The 16,680-nt window shown below is 40.7% G+C and overlaps 2 protein-coding genes across 3 annotated transcripts in view; both read left to right on the top strand.

The window, feature by feature from the left end:
* The first annotated feature begins 1,399 nt into the window (after positions 1-1,399).
* LOC135495273 (uncharacterized) lies at positions 1,400-4,526 on the top strand. The gene is made up of 6 exons (XM_064783737.1): positions 1,400-1,472; positions 1,628-1,854; positions 3,162-3,269; positions 3,670-3,870; positions 4,399-4,475; positions 4,517-4,526. The coding sequence occupies exons 1-6, from the start codon at positions 1,400-1,402 to the stop codon at positions 4,524-4,526; spliced, it is 696 nt and encodes a 231-aa protein (XP_064639807.1).
* Positions 4,527-8,514: 3,988 nt separating this feature from the next.
* The window catches only part of LOC135495664 (equilibrative nucleobase transporter 1-like), a 92,961-nt gene continuing 84,795 nt past the window's right edge, over positions 8,515-16,680 (top strand). For both annotated transcript variants that reach the window (XM_064784498.1, XM_064784495.1), the window contains exons 1-2: positions 8,515-8,891; positions 9,568-9,702. The gene's annotated coding sequence lies outside the window, so the exon portion shown is untranslated. The remainder of the gene's footprint in view (positions 8,892-9,567; positions 9,703-16,680) is intronic.

The following is a 16,680-nucleotide window of genomic DNA, read 5'->3' on the forward strand; positions in this document are numbered from 1 at the left end:
GTATGTTGTCTCGTCCACAGGCTCCAAGATGTGCATGTCAGGGCCCCGAGGTCACAATCAAGAGTGATAGGTCTGCTCCCTGCCAAACCCATTCAGAGCTCGGCATATGCTATGTAATGCCCAAGGCAGGCTGTTGTCTAGCCCTTCTTGGGATCGGAAAAGTAGGACACCCCCCCCCTGAGTGTGGGTCACTGCTATGAGCTATATGACACGCCTTGGCCTTGGAAGAAACAACCCCAGGAATGGCAGGATATATCACAGTCAATTAAGTGTCAATGACATTATTGAGTCAATAAAGGTGTGCATGTCACAAATAGCAATTAATAAAGTTTATGGGAGGAGATCAGGAAACAGGCAAGTGGGTGTTTGTCAGTCGAGTTGGGTGCTATTGAGCTCTTATTGCCACGTGCCTGTGATCAGGCCACATCTACTTTTAGTTCCTTTTCCGACCGCCAGGATTTGAGCAGCTCCTAACATGCCTAACAAACGGCAAATGGCGGAAAAGTTATACGTAAGCTACCGCCCTAAATGGTTGCAAACGGCAATACCTTACTTCTTCATTGTCTAAGAAACTAAGGTTTCGTGACATGAATATGCAGAGATCATAGGGAACTGTGGCAAGTATTTTACGAATGATGGAAAAAACGAGTTCATGGTGATTTTGTGTGAGAAGATTTCCTCCGTTTTGGTTTCTTTCTTGGAGAAGCCAACCTCGATTCCATTGTCCATTTTTAGTGCATTGCAGTGTACAAGAGGCCTGTGGTTAGTTGTTAGTTGGGGAGGCTTGCGTTTGTGTGGAAGGGAATCCCTACTACACTTATTTCATTGCCCATAGACGCCCGTACACCAGGCGGAGGAAGCCACTGCTGGCCACAACAAACATAAACAAGCAGCAAACCGGAGGCTACCTACTACCTAGGTACTTTGCAGAATTGCGACACCTGGTCCTGCGAGAACTGATTCAGATTTAAAAAAAGACTGTCCTGTGACGTGTTCGCACACCACATGGCACATGATCTTTTGTTTGTTGTGCATAGGCCTAGGCCTAGCCTAAGTTTGTTTGGTCCCGCAGTGGCTTCTAGCTCTGCCTGGTGTAAATAAAAGGGTGCCCAGGGCTTTTTTGGTAAAGGTTTTTATCACATCTTGTCAATGGGACTCTTGAGAGTGTGAAGTAGATAGATCAACATTTGAGTCTCGGCTCGAGAGGAAGCCAAAAATTGCTCCTCGGCCTCTACAGTTCTGCTGTATTTTGATGGGATGGCTTTCTCCAACATGTGTGATGGCTGGCCTGTAGGCTGTATGTGTAAAAAGGCGTGGTCAGAAATAGAACCAATGTGTATGTGTTGCTAAAGGTTTTATGCATTTCTCTCATTCAGGATGTTACCATTCTGTGTTGAAAATGGGGATGAACCAGGTTTATACCTACATTTATGAACATTGTGTGAAACACTCGATGACAAGGGTGATTGATGGTAAGTAACACTAATACACTTCAATTGAATTGCAGTATCGTATTTTGGAATTGCCAGATGATCAAATGGTGAAAAATATGACAAAGACTAAAGAGTGGCATAACTAAAAATGTCTTCTCATTGTTTCTATATTTCTGATTTCTCCCTCATTTCAGAATTACACAAGAAAAGTAATTGTTCGTCTTTCCTCGCCAAAGTCTCCGAACCGTCTCTACTCATCGCCAGCATCCACTCCATCATAGTGAATGCCTCTCTCGACCATGACACGATTAAGCTACTTCTGGACAGTGTGGAATTGCTGGGCCAACAATTTGGGGAACAATGTGCAGAGGAATTTTCGCCAAAGAAGTTCCTGAATCTTATTCACTACATCAAGGCTCTGGTAAGTTTCTACACTTTAATTGTTTGATAAAATTTTAACTACCGCGGCAAGTTCATTATTGACCTAACTGGAAATATTAAAATAATAACGCAGTACAACTACAATTTAAAATACAATATTCTTGAGTAATTAGGCAATATTATGCTACCAAATGTTCTTGGCCAATAGCGTAACTCGATTCACATCATGTGATTTCAAGTCATCACATCGTATCGGATCCAAAAAAGCAATAACGGATCCAAAAAAACGGATCCTAAAAGGTTTTTTTGTATATTTCATTAAAAACAAATTGTTTCATTATTTTCCTTTGGATTGATTTCTTTGCCAAGACATTTGGTTGCATAATATAGCAAATAGTGGATGTTTAAGGTCGTCCAATATGGAATTTTGCTGGACTCAGAAATGTCATGGCGGACTCGCAAAGCCTCGTCCGCCATGACATTTCTTCGTCCATCAAAATTCCATATCGGACTCCCAAACATCCACTATTTGTATAATGATGTCCAATTGATACTTGTTGAACAAAATGATATGCTGTAAAATCATTTTTTTGTTCAGTGCGGATCTATTATCCTGTTTCCTAGCTTAGCGTATATAATGCATTGATTTCACCTGCAACTGGATTTCACATTGAATGCTGCTGAGAGTTGTATGATGCAATGGAAAATATGGTCAGACATCAATTATCTTTGACTTTGTCTGTTCTCATCTACCAATCAATCAGTTGTCGAATACCGTCGTTTAACCACTTAATCACTGGACATTCCTCAACATTATTCGCTGGAATACAACATTCTAAAGCGTCACGCATGGGAAAGGTGTAAAGCCATGCTTATTATCATGGATCGTAGTTCATTGTGTCATGACGACATCAGTCCAATATTTCTGTCAACCGGAGCATGCGTCATCGCACATCGGACAAAATTTTGGTCTACAACAGTGAAGTGGTTAAAAGCATTTTAACTAACACCAAAAAAAATTACTTATGTAGCTTCCACCTCCACCCATTTGTATTTGTAAATGAACATTCACCTTCCTAGTATTTTGGGCCATTTTTTGTTGAAAAAACTGAACCGAGCATAACATGGCAGCCATTACTATTGTATAGATGTCTGCATTGCTCAAGACTACTTTCCAAGTGGTTATGAGTAATGCTATGGATAGCAGACGACAATGGAGTTGCCATGGTGACAGACCGCTGTCTGGCAGTTTGCACGTGTTGGGTCAACTGAATAGGCCCACTGAGTAGCGGGATGCGCAATGAACGAGTTAATCCATAATTGCTAACACCTATGTCCTTTTTTCAGCTGGTCACAAATATCATTCTCGATGAAGAGATCGCTGTGGATGAAAAAGTCGATGAGTTGAACAAGTATTTCCCGGCAGATGATGATTCTCCTCAATCTCCAGCTATCGTAAGTAGTGACATTACTCATTAGATCCAAGATTTTGTCTCTTCCAGTAGTTGTACATGCCAAACGGAGTGATCCCTTGGCCAGGCACCATACTGATCAAGACTACTGTATCCACCACCAATTAAAATCGAATGCTGTAGAGTAGGATGAACATGAAGTGCTTCTTGTGCTTTGCAGGGCTTATTGTCTCCATCCTCTCAACCGATTCTTCTCAGAATTACAGTAACCCACAGCCATCATTGCCGTTTGGCCAAAATTGAATAAAATGTGTAGAAATTCCCACGAAATGATCCTTTGCTCCTGAGGCAGAGAGGTGGCCTTGGCTGGTGGCCCAAAGTCTTTACTCATATTCCGTATATTGTTGGTGGCTGGTCTTATACAAAATCTACTTTTCTTTCAGTCACCCTTTGACCTAAATAGAGTCAACTACAAGCGCACACAGTTCCGTTGCTACTGCCTTTTCTTCCTTGCCAGCAATAAAGAACCCAACAACTTCCTAACCCCAGGCCAGCATCAACGAATGAAGGGAAAAGTCATACAGCCTGCTAAATATTTGATTGAGACCGTAAGGGGGAGACTCCCTGAAACATTTATTGAAAAGGTATGTCGATTATATAACAAAAAGTGTGATGTGGGTGGCATAATTATGTGAAGCAAGTCTGGCAAAAGCAGACGCTTAGGATCAAAAACAGACATTGAGTTATTTGCATGAGTTGATTGTACACAAAATTGCCTGTAGTCTGGCCCAAATTATATAGTCTGTTTGCAGTAACCCTACCCAACCTTTTCAAAATTCGAGGATAAAAATATATGTGTCTGGACTATTTCCGGCTTAAACTTATGTCTGACCATTTTGCCTGTCAGTGTCACATAGTTTCAACAAGATAATGAATTCCGATAGCCCACCCGGTCACGTCCACGTTTTATGGATAATTGGTCGTTAAATAATTTGCAACACTGGGGTTGGCAGGTGGCAGATTTTTGTGACATATAAAAAGTTCAGCTGTTCGAAGGCCATGAAAATGTTAGAGTCGGCCCAATTACAGCTGGATCGGTCAGGTTACGGCAAAAATACAATAAATTAGGGCCAGCCTTATGATTGAATATTAATACCGTCCAATATTTTCAGTTTTGCAAGAAACCACCATCAGCAAGGCGAGAAATGACTTTTCCGAACCCAGTTGTCAGAGAGTTACTCTTTGAAATGTTTGGAGCGTTAACTCAACCAACTGAAGATGATGTTTTAGTCATAATTAACCAGATGTCGAAGTATATCCTGTTTGATCCTGTGGATATTTTATCTTCTCAAGAAAGGTGAGACTGAGTGTCCAAAGCTTCGAATGATAAAATAATTGCTTGGTCGCAGGGGGGTCACTTGGCAGAATTATGTTTTGAAATTACCCATATTTCACTCCATTCCATCCAGACCTTGTTCATCATTCTAGATTGGAAAAAGATGTTTCAATGACAGGAATTCATTATGATTTGTCTAGATCTATGCTGATTTTTAGAATTTCTTGTAAGAAAACAGAAGTTTTTTCGAGCGAAATTCCTCCCCCGGAAAACCCAACTCCGGGCCTCTAGCCTTAGGCACCTGGATTATGCCCCCTGAGACAAGACCACAATTGATTTTTTAAGCCTTTTAGCAGTTAAATTGTCAATGTTTGACCGCGACGCATCAAAGAACGCGTCAAGTAGTGAAACTGAAATTCGGATATGATATACGGGTTAGTCTTGCGAGTAACTGGTGCGATGGAAATTGGTGATTGACCACGGAAATTTTTTTATAATCGACAAATTAGACAGACTTTGATATTTCCACTGTTTTCAGCCAACTGGCAGAAAAAACTCAAAACACGCCCCCTATTACCCAATTCGCAAAATTCGAAATTAATTTTTTCATCAAATAATTTCTTTATATCTGTAGACTTGCCACAGCAAATATTTTTTCAATACCTCTCCAAATATGTACTTGAGAGTAAAAAACATGCACTCGTCTAATTGATAGGCCTCGACCCTCCAACCTATGAATATTCATTAGTGGTCTTGTCTCCCCTCACACAATTTCCTGGCAGGAACCCTGTTGGTTTAGTCAGATTTCCTGAGGCCTGGCATGACTCAGACTGGTATTATGACGAAATCAGTGGCCACTTGGGATGCCATGAAAGCATTTGCTCTCATCAGTAATGTGTGGCTTCTCATGCTAACACACAACTTGAAAAAATACATCTAAATTGTTGATAGTCCTTGTATATTGAATTCCTTTTGAAACTTTACATGTCTTAATGGGGAACATAATGCAAATAAAACTGGTGTTAATCTTAAATTGTACTGTGATATTTCAGTTTGGATACGATGTATGATACAAATCCATCTGATGACAACTGGAATTCCCCAAAGAGGCAGCACGTACGACCCGGAGTCTTTCCAAACGCTTCATCTCGATCTCGAGCAGCTTGTCCAGACGATGGAAAAGTATACGCAAAAAAACGCACAAAGAAATTGATCATTCCAGATGGGAATTGTCTTCTATCGCGGACAACCCCACGAAATATTGGAAGTCCTCGTAAAAGACTCTCACCGCCTATTGTCAATGGTTGGTGGAAGGATACAAACTATTTGTCAAAAGTTAGATACCGTCGTTCGAATGGCTTCCCGAAAGAATCCCCTGATGCTCAAGTTGTTCTCAACTACACCAATGTGAAACCTGGACAGAGGGTGAAAGTGCCAAGCCCCCTTTTTAAAAATGTAGTAGTCAAAGTCGCTGATAAGTCCAACAAGAAAGTTTCTAGCTCGAAGTCATCTGCTTCTCTCGGAAAAGAATCTGGGAAAAGACTGCAGACCAGCCCATCAATAAAACTTGGAGCCAGAAAGAGACCACTTGAAGCTGAGGGGAAAGACTTGAAGAAGACATCTCGACCCTGGAAAGTCACAGGTTTAAACGGATCATTCTGGAACGTCAGCTCGCACAAGAGAAAAAGAAAATTGAGCCAGCAGCATATCAGGCTGTCGTCTCGTTTGTCGGGAAATAAGACATCGGTCAGAGATTCTGGTGGTAGGTTAAGTTTGCATTCGAAAGCTTCGACGGGTTCTTCTACCAACGGTTTTCATGTGGACTCGAGAAACAGTGCTAAGAACTCGCTTGTGAAGAATGGTGTTATCAGAAAAGAAGGCTCTTCAGTAGAACATTTGCGCGGTCCAAAAAATTCATGCCATAAAGTTGACATGAACTTGAAGAACAAAAGAACTCCAATAAACCGCGCGCAAACTACCAGGATGTCGTCTTGTACTTCTCCGAAGGAAGCGCTGGTCAGAGATACACTGGGTATATTTGCTAGTCCTCATTCGAAAGCCATAACAAGTTCTGACAAAAGGTCTCGTGTGAACTCAATAAACAGTGCTAAAAACTCGCCTGTGAGAAATGGTTGGATAAGAAAAGAAAGCTCTGCAATAGAAGATTTCCACAGTCCCAGAAATTCTTTCAATAAAGTTGAGATGAACTTGAAGACAACAAGAACTCCAATAGACTACTCCCAAGCTTCCAAAAGGCTCTGTAGTCAAGTTGGAGTGGAGAACAGGAAATCTGTGTTGGACTCATCGCCAACTAGCAGAAGTTCTTTGGGTAAAGTTGGTGGTCAGACAAGTGCCATAGATTCATTGCAAGTTGTGAAGAGTATTTGCAGTAGATTGGACACAACAAGAAGGAAAACGGATGAGGCCTTGCAGGCTGTAGGTACATCTTGCGGCCGAGATGAGATAAGAGCCACGGCATCTGAATCGTCTCAAGCTACCAAGATTTCTAGCAACAAAAATGAGACGAGGAGGAAAATCTCATCAGAATCTTTGCAGCATGTCGAATCTTCTTTCAACAAAGATGAGTGGAAAACATCTGAGCTCTTGCAAGCTAATGAGGTCTCTTGTAGCAGAGTTATTTCACAAAGGAAAAATACGTTGGAGACCTTGCATAGGGCTTCTGGTAGTTATAGTGAGACGCGGAAAAGAAGAGTGACATTAGATTCTTTGCATACTGCCAAGACCTCTTGCAATATGAATAAGTTTCAGGCAAAGAAAAGGAGGACTACATTAGACTCTTTACATTCTGCCAAGACTTCTTGTTACAGTGTTGACACAAAGAAACGAAATTTTTGTGAGTTTAAAAATGATGGACCTACCACTTTGGGTGGCAACTTGTTCTTGTCTCCTAATGGTAAGGTCGACATGCACTCGTGGTGTGACCCTCCTGGTTTGTTTTCCACCTCTGATACGACCAACTCTTCAGGTGGTAACTTTCTCCTGTCTCGTTATGGTAAGGTGGACACGCAGTCCCGATTTGATTCTGACTGGGTTGACTCCTCAATCATGTCGCCAGAAGATGCATTTCAACATAAGCCTAGCGCTAGACTTTGTGTGAAAACTTTGTTCAGTTACAAGGAGCCGGATTTAGATTTAACAGCAGATGACGAAGCACATACAGACATTTCTGACACAAGTTCTGAAGCTACCATTCTGAAAAAGATGGGCGATGTTGAGACTCGATCATTGAAATCTGATAGTCGTTTGGTTTCTTCTTGTGGCCGTGAAATTGAGAGCTCTACTTCTGTTGTCAAATCTGGACACGGATGTAATGGGACCACAACAAATGAGACAGAGGGCATCGCAGTTACAAGAATAGCTAATACAACTAGTCCATTCTCAAGTACTCCTGAAACCCGTCCTGATGATGAGGAATTGCTGGTACACACCTGCAGCAACAGCCAGAGGCAGCAGACGCAAACTTCTCAGGATAAATTGGTTGACATCGGAACTAGATACAAAAATATACGACGTGCTAATTGCCCTCGGCGTAGGAAAAGAAAATCGCCTCCAACTGGGGTCCGAATAAAGACATTAATTGCTCAGAGGGATTCTTCAGATTTTTATAAAATCCTGAAGAAATCGTACAGAAAATCATATCGGCGGACTTGTCAAAAGAAAAGTCAGTCCCCAGGTTCATATAAATCAGATGAGTCTGTTGATCTTGATACGTCAACTGATTTCAGTGATTTTTCCGACAGCGAACTGAAACTGTCTGGGAATGTGTTGCTCAGCAATTCTCAATCTACAGAAGTAGAGAAGATGGCTTTGATGGGGCAGTCGGGTTCAGAGGAGCTTGATTACTTATCCAATTGTCGAAGATCTCCTGCTCCTAGAAACATGGCCAAACGTGATGTTTGGAAAGACAGAACTACCAACTGTGGGGTAAACCCAGAGTGTGCTTTGGTGTGTGATTGTGAAGGCGTCCAAGACGTAGAAGTGACGGAATGTGATTCTGGAAGCACTCGGGAAGTGCCATCTTTCAGAAAGGTTCAAGTGACCGATAATGGCCGCAGTTGGCCTACTCCTGACTTGAACAAGCCTCGTACTCGAACTCATTCTGAACGTAGGAAAACGATGTACCTCAGGTCCTCGAAAGATCCTGAGCAGCCACAACGATATGTTGAAATGGGGGAGTGGTTGATAGACTCAAAGTTTAGAAAGTATCATGCGTCATCGCGGGATCACCTAAGTGCTAATGGCCAGCATCGATTGACGAAATCATTACCCCATAGAAGAAGTCAACGGATGATTGGTTCTGCATCGACTGTAAGTATACAGTGTTCCACTTTTATGTAGCTCCTATATCTATGTTTGTTTTTACATTCAGTTTTAGTCTAGAGCGCTGCACCAACGAGTAATTTTTCTCACTGCAACCTGCGATTGTGGCTGCAATGTGCAACAAGATCTCCTGTCTGCCGGTACATCTTGTATTAGCTGGGTTTTACAATGATCACAGGTCGCTGCGATCACCCTTTCTTGTCAAGACACCTGCGATAAACGCACCAAAAAAAGCAATTTTTTGTTGCACGTGATAATAATCCTAGTCGCAGCAGTTTAATTCGCTCATTTTGCCTCTTTTGATCGTGACTATTGTAACATCTGTGTGGTCATTGATGGTGCTTGATTACCACGCAATTGCGACGATAAATGGAAACGACGTTGCATCTTAATAGCGGGCTGACTTGAACTCAGCATGTACTCACGTGGTGGGAAAGGTCTTTCGCGTACTGAAAATAACGAATAATGCGTTGTTCTACTATCTAAGAGCTGAAACAAATTGGAAAAGCTTCAAACACGTTGAGAAAAATAGTTTCCTGATGAACCAGAAGAAGAAAAAAACATACTGCAGTAAAAAGCTGACTATTACTGTAAAAATGCATTCGCATTGCACCTGGCTTTTTTCATGGTTGTTTGTTGTAATTCTTTTTGTGTTCATTTTCAGGGGTCCTCGACGGCTGTTCCACATCTTGGCCGCTTCCTAAAAGCGCCGTTCATCAAGCCATGTATCCTGAAGATAAATCGCATGAATGTGCCGCACCTAAACAAGAAAGATGGGTCAATCAAGGACAAGAAATAGGTAAATGGTTAACCAAGATTGAGAAATTAATCCAGAAGTGTAACATGAAAAGGAGGGTATAGGCCTACAAATAGCCTTCATATTTTTTCAATGAAAATGGCTCCTGTGCTGTAGAGTTGGTAATGTTGTTGATTTGGTCCAGTTCAGGTTGATCCAATAATTAAATGATTTAACAGGGAAGTCACTTTAGCCAGAGCTCAACTTTGACATTGTGAATTTTATGTAAGATGTATTCTAGTCAATACACAGTTGGGGCACGAGTCCCAGGCAAGTGAACAAGAGTTCTTTTGAAATGTCTTAGCTGGTGTTGATATTTTTGATGGATCAGCTTGAGGTTGTTTAAAGTTTTTTAGGAAATCAAGCTGCACAACTGATGATTTTTCGTCATGCTGGACATGGACACTATTTTAGTTTATTTAAATTGTTTATTTAAATCATTTGAACGAGAGAAAGGATAAATTATGCAGAGAAATGTTGCACCACAATAATAAATTCGAAAATCATTGCTAAATTTAAAAGCTTTGTCTGTAAAACTGAGCTTCATGAATACAATGGTGGTGAAATGATTGGGTTTTGAGCAAGAAAGACACTGCTTTAACACCCCCTTGTAATTTTCTCTCGAATTGAAATGTTTTATTCTTTGCCCTGTTTTAAGTTTTTATGACAAAGATTTTAAAATGGCTGTTTTTCGTCTTGTAGAAGAACGCTGTTCTGTGTAAGGTACTAAATTGAAATTGAAGTATGCAATTCATGGTTAAAGGGCCTACGCCGTTAGTTAAATATTTTGAATTTGTAATTGAATTTTAAAATGTCCAGTTGTGAAAATACATACTAAACATAAATTTCAACATTGCCGTTGTGTAGACTAATATACAAATACTAAATACAAAGTTTAACCAAATTTGTTTTCACAATGATTTCTATTTAACTTACGAACGGCATACCCCTTTAACCGATTGAATTAGATATTCAACAATTATGAGGTTGTATTGTTTGTTAGTGTTAAACTGCTTTGAATGCTTTGCTTCATGTACTGTTTTCGGCTCACCTCTGGGGAGCTTATACGACGTCGTGGCGTCCGTCGTCGTCGGTTAGCGGAGCACGTTTCATCACCGCTAGGGCTAGATGTCTAAAACTTGGTGTGATGGTAGCTTTGGGCAAGATGCCCAGACTTGTTTTTCTTTTTCGCGACATGACCTACTTTCTGGCCTCCAGGCGGCCATAAGCTAATGGTTGTACATAGAGTGACCAAATTTTTGTCCTATTACTCCTAAACTGTTTAACAGATGTCAGCCAATTTTCATGTGACATGTACACTCTTCAATAACCCTGAAATTCAGTCAACTTTATAACCAAAATGCTATACTTAGATGGTACCGGTAATTTTCTTTTGTGCCATTGAGCCAAGAATAATAATATTATTCAATGGAATCAAGCCAGAAACTAGCCAGAAACCCCATATCCACTGGAAATGACATGCATTACATTACCCGAGGTGAGCACATGGTCCCTGGACCATTTCATTTATTTTAAAACAACTTGGAAAGTTTTGAAGCTACTGGTATGTGACAAAGATAGAACATGAAAAGGCCTGCAAATAGATTTTTTATCCTAGCTTTTTCAGAATGAACTGTTTTCCCCTAAGTCTTCAAGTTAGTGGTGCCATGCCAACTCTTGGCTGCATCGATAAAGCAACACTGTTGTTCATTTTTCAGCTCTCAAACTACTAAAAGTGCCGACTTTTTCAAATGTGTGCTTTTCCTGAAAATTGTGATCGCCTTTCTTGATGTCCAATTCGTCAACTCTGTTGGTCATTCCCTGCATTTCTTCCAAATGGTTGTTCATATCAACACAGTGGTTTCCTCTTTAAAATCTCCGACTTCTTCTTTGAGATCAATAGGTTCTTTGTGTTCACAGTGGTACAAGCTCCTCCTGGTGTTCGGCTGCTTCTGTCTCGTTACAGTTCAACTTCACCAAACTCTTTTGTCTCGCTGTGCTCACTTAACATAATCATGTCATCCACAACATTCAACGGGGAGTAACATTCAACGGGGCTAGCACAGGGCAAAACATTCAACGGGGCTAGCACAGGGTAAAACATTCAACGGGGAGTAACATATGAACGGGGCTAGCACAGGGTAAAACATTCAACGAGGATTAACATTCAACTGGGATAGCACAGGGCACAACATTCAACGGGGCTAGCACAGTGAAACCAACATAGTTTGGTTGAGCTTCAAACAGCTGGACAACAGGATTCTTCTATATGCTTCTTTATTGGATCAGTCTTGTTGTTCGTGGATTCTTGTGGACCTCGCCTACTCCGGTCTATTCTGATCTCTCTAGAACTAGGAATCAAGCTAGAATTTATATCATTTTGTGTTTTGTTTAAGGTAACTAATGACCAAAATAAGGAATTCAATTCAGAGAATTGATTGGGCGAATATGCCAAACATTCTGTCGTCACGGGGTTGTTTCTAAAAGAGACTAGCTTTAAGTCCTAGCAATCATCAACATTCTGTTTGTCATATGTATCGAACCACAACATACACCTACAACTTCTAGGAACTTGACCAGTGACACACGGGTAGAGCGAAGTCCAGCCGGAAGTTTGGCAAGACTTTGGTCACCCGTGTTGTTGTATCAACGTGATGTTGATGATCACCATACGTAATACCAACATGGAATGCCTAATCCAGTTCCTTGTTATAGAATAACAAGCCTAGCAATGGTTCTAACTTAGGGCGAACAATGAAATTAATAAATGACAGTTTAACTAAATTAAATACAACCAAAATACCCTCGGTATCACTCCTCCCCCCTACGAATAATTTCAACTCCAGTTGAAAATAACGATCTGGAATTACGACTAGATCAAGCTAGAGTCCAATCCAGTTAGAACTTTTCCACATAAAAAATAAAATAGAAATCTAATTATGGGGACAACCAACTTCTCCTTATAAATGACCTTAAAATCATTACAATAAACTGCTCAGCATGATGTCAACAGTGGTTCTGGCAACTGCTAAACCTGCTTGGAAAAGTACACCTAGACCATAACTGATAAGTTCTGTTACTTCACAGAAAACCACTGCTTAACACTCAACTTAAAAAAAGAACCAAGCTTTAGCATCAGAATACCACAACGAATAGTTGACCTCTTCTGAGTTCACCATCATACATTTCTCAGAATGTATCTAAAATATCAAAATGTTGCAACTCCAAACATGCATAGGCAGATATACACAATATATGTTCAAAATAAGACACTCAATATTTATACCGATATTAACGTACCAATCACACTACACTCCCTCCCCCCAAAAAACCATTGACAACACCCTAAGTGTTGAATGAATGGTCATCATAGTAGCGAATCAATTGAAAAGAATGTTCATAACTGCAAGAAAATTGTTCATATATTAGAAGATGAGACACAGGCGAGTTTGTTGAAAATAGTTCATCAAGAAACATCAGCTCGTTGAAAATAGTTCATCAAGAAACATCAGTGTTCTATTATATCATATATAGATATCGTGCAGTAATCCGTTGCCCTGATGTTTTTCAAAACACCAGCTAACTTCTGGTGTCTAGCACTCCGTTTATACCTAACTGTGTACTGCCTGTTCATTGCAAAATATATACTGAAATCCGACACAGTCTGTTTTCCAATTATGAACTAAGGTGGCGGAACGAAATTAGTTCCATGCCTAAGCTGAGAACCTATACCACTTTCAAAACTGAACTTAAATCGGAGGCGTATGTCCGGAAATCAATGAGTAGACTGAACAGGGCTAATATTGCTAAACTCAGAAACGGCACCTTTCCTATAAACATTGAAATGGGGCGATACCGGGGATTACCCTTACCCCAAAGAACTTGTCTGATGTGTACTGGTGATAACGTCGAATAAGAGGAGCACTTTCTATTGGAATGTCCTGCATATGATGTTTGTAGAAGAGAATTAAATGATAGTGCCGCTGTTGTAGTTCCTGGGTTTGCCGGCGGGGACGCGCGCGGGCAACTGGCGGTGCTGCTGAGCAATCAAGAGTTGGCTGGGGCAGTGGCTAAATACTGTGTATCATCACTGAAGATATGTAACGTAAAGCCTACACCCTAGTAAGCTTCGGCAGCACTGCCAGCCGCTGGCGCGGGCTCTCGCGGCAGCCCCCGAACGAAACGTACATATAGTATAGTGTCTTGTAAGCCAGATATGGCTGGCCATTATATATTATGGATGAGACTTAAATAAATAAATAATGAATAAATAAATAATATATGACAATATTCGATAATCCAAAGGTGAAGATCCTTGGAGGCATCCTTCTACGTCGTGACTGCTAGGCTGACATCTGCCGCATGGCTGTTGTAACCTTAACGTTTTAATGGAACTTGAACGGACATCTGCTGCTTGGCGCATGAAACGTCTGCTGCTTGGCGGATAAACCGTATTTTAAAGATGTGGTAAAACCACCGTAATTGTCTTGGATGACATGACGAGTAACTGCCGTTCATGTCTTGGATGACATGACGTGTAACTGCCGTTTCATTCAGCGACTAGCGTATCCATAGATAAAACGTGAGAAAAGAGACAATGTTCATGACGATTGATAAGAGGCGACGGTAATTAACGTTCATACGGATGAAACCAACATCCTTCTAGTTTGGTTGATCTTCAAACAGCTGGACAACAGGATTCTTCTATATGCTTCTTTATTGGATCAGTCTTGCTGTACATAGATTATTGTGGACCTCGCCTACTCTGGTCTATCCTGATCTCTGATCTCTCTAGAACTAGGAATCAAGCTAGAATTTATATCATTTTGTGTTTTGTTTTAGGTTACTTATGACCAAAATAAGGAACTCAATTCAGAGAATTGAGTGGGCGAATACGCCAAACATTCTGTAGTCATGGGGTTGTTTCTAAGAGAGACTAGCTTCAAGTCCTAGCAATCATCAACATTCTGTTAGTCATATGTATCGAACCACAACATACACCTACAACTTCTAGGAACTTGACCAGTGACGTACGGGTAAAGCGAAGTCCAGCCGGAAGTTTGGCAAGACTTTGGTCACCCATGTTGTGGTATCAACATGGTTATATCGACGATCACCATACGTAATACCAACATGGAATGCCTAATCCAGTTCCTTGTTATAGAAATACAAGCCAAGCAATGGTTCTAACATAGGGCTAACAACACAAAATAAAATAAATGACAATTTAACTAAATTAATTACAACCAAATATACCCTCGGTATCACTCCTCCCCCCTACGAATAATTTCAACTCCAGTTGAAAATAACGATCTGGAATTGCGATTATATCAAGCTAGAGTCCAATCCAGTTAGAACTTTTCCAAACAAAAAATAAAATAGAAATCTAATTATGGGGACAACCAACTTCTCCTTTTAAATGACCTTAAAATCATTACAATAGGCTGCTCATCCTGATGTCAACAGTGGTTCTGGCAACTGCTAAACCTGCTTGGAACAATACAACTAGACCATTGTTAAATGAAAAACCGTTGACCTCTTCTGAGTTTACCGTCATACATTTCTCAGAATGTATCTATAATATCAAAATGTTGCAACTCCAAACTGCATAGGCAGATAGACAATGTATGTTCAAAATAAGACACTCAATATTTATACCGATATTAACGTACCAATCACACTACACTCCCTCCCCCCAAAAAACCATTGACAACACCCTAAGTGTTGAATGAATGGTCATCATAGTAGCGAATCAATTGAAAAGAATGTTCATAACTGCAAGAAAATTGTTCATATATTAGAAGATGAGACACAGGCGAGTTTGTTGAAAATAGTTCATCAAGAAACATCAGCTCGTTGAAAATAGTTCATCAAGAAACATCAGTGTTCTATTATATCATATATAGATATCGTGCAGTAATCCGTTGCCCTGATGTTTTTCAAAACACCAGCTAACTTCTGGTGTCTAGCACTCCGTTTATACCTAACTGTGTACTGCCTGTTCATTGCAAAATATATACTGAAATCCGACACAGTCTGTTTTCCAATTATGAACTAAGGTGGCGGAACGAAATTAGTTCCATGCCTAAGCTGAGAACCTATACCACTTTCAAAACTGAACTTAAATCGGAGGCGTATGTCCGGAAATCAATGAGTAGACTGAACAGGGCTAATATTGCTAAACTCAGAAACGGCACCTTTCCTATAAACATTGAAATGGGGCGATACCGGGGATTACCATTACCCCAAAGAACTTGTCTGATGTGTACTGGTGATAACGTCGAATAAGAGGAGCACTTTCTATTGGAATGTCCTGCATATGATGTTTGTAGAAGAGAATTAAATGATAGTGCCGCTGTTGTAGTTCCTGGGTTTGCCGGCGGGGACGCGCGCGGGCAACTGGCGGTGCTGCTGAGCAATCAAGAGTTGGCTGGGGCAGTGGCTAAATACTGTGTATCATCACTGAAGATATGTAACGTAAAGCCTACACCCTAGTAAGCTTCGGCAGCACTGCCAGCCGCTGGCGCGGGCTCTCGCGGCAGCCCCCGAACGAAACGTACATATAGTATAGTGTCTTGTAAGCCAGATATGGCTGGCCATTATATATTATGGATGAGACTTAAATAAATAAATAATGAATAAATAAATAATATATGACAATATTCGATAATCCAAAGGTGAAGATCCTTGGAGGCATCCTTCTACGTCGTGACTGCTAGGCTGACATCTGCCGCATGGCTGTTGTAACCTTAACGTTTTAATGGAACTTGAACGGACATCTGCTGCTTGGCGTATGAAACGTCTGCTGCTTGGCGGATAAACCGTATTTTAAAGATGTGGTAAAACCACCGTAATTGTCTTGGATGACATGACGAGTAACTGCCGTTCATGTCTTGGATGACATGACGTGTAACTGCCGTTTCATTCAGCGACTAGCGTATCCATAGATAAAACGTGAGAAAAGAGACAATGTTCATGACG

The sequence above is a fragment of the Lineus longissimus genome, chromosome 11 (assembly GCF_910592395.1).
Source record: "Lineus longissimus chromosome 11, tnLinLong1.2, whole genome shotgun sequence".
Classification (NCBI taxonomy): domain Eukaryota; kingdom Metazoa; phylum Nemertea; class Pilidiophora; order Heteronemertea; family Lineidae; genus Lineus; species Lineus longissimus.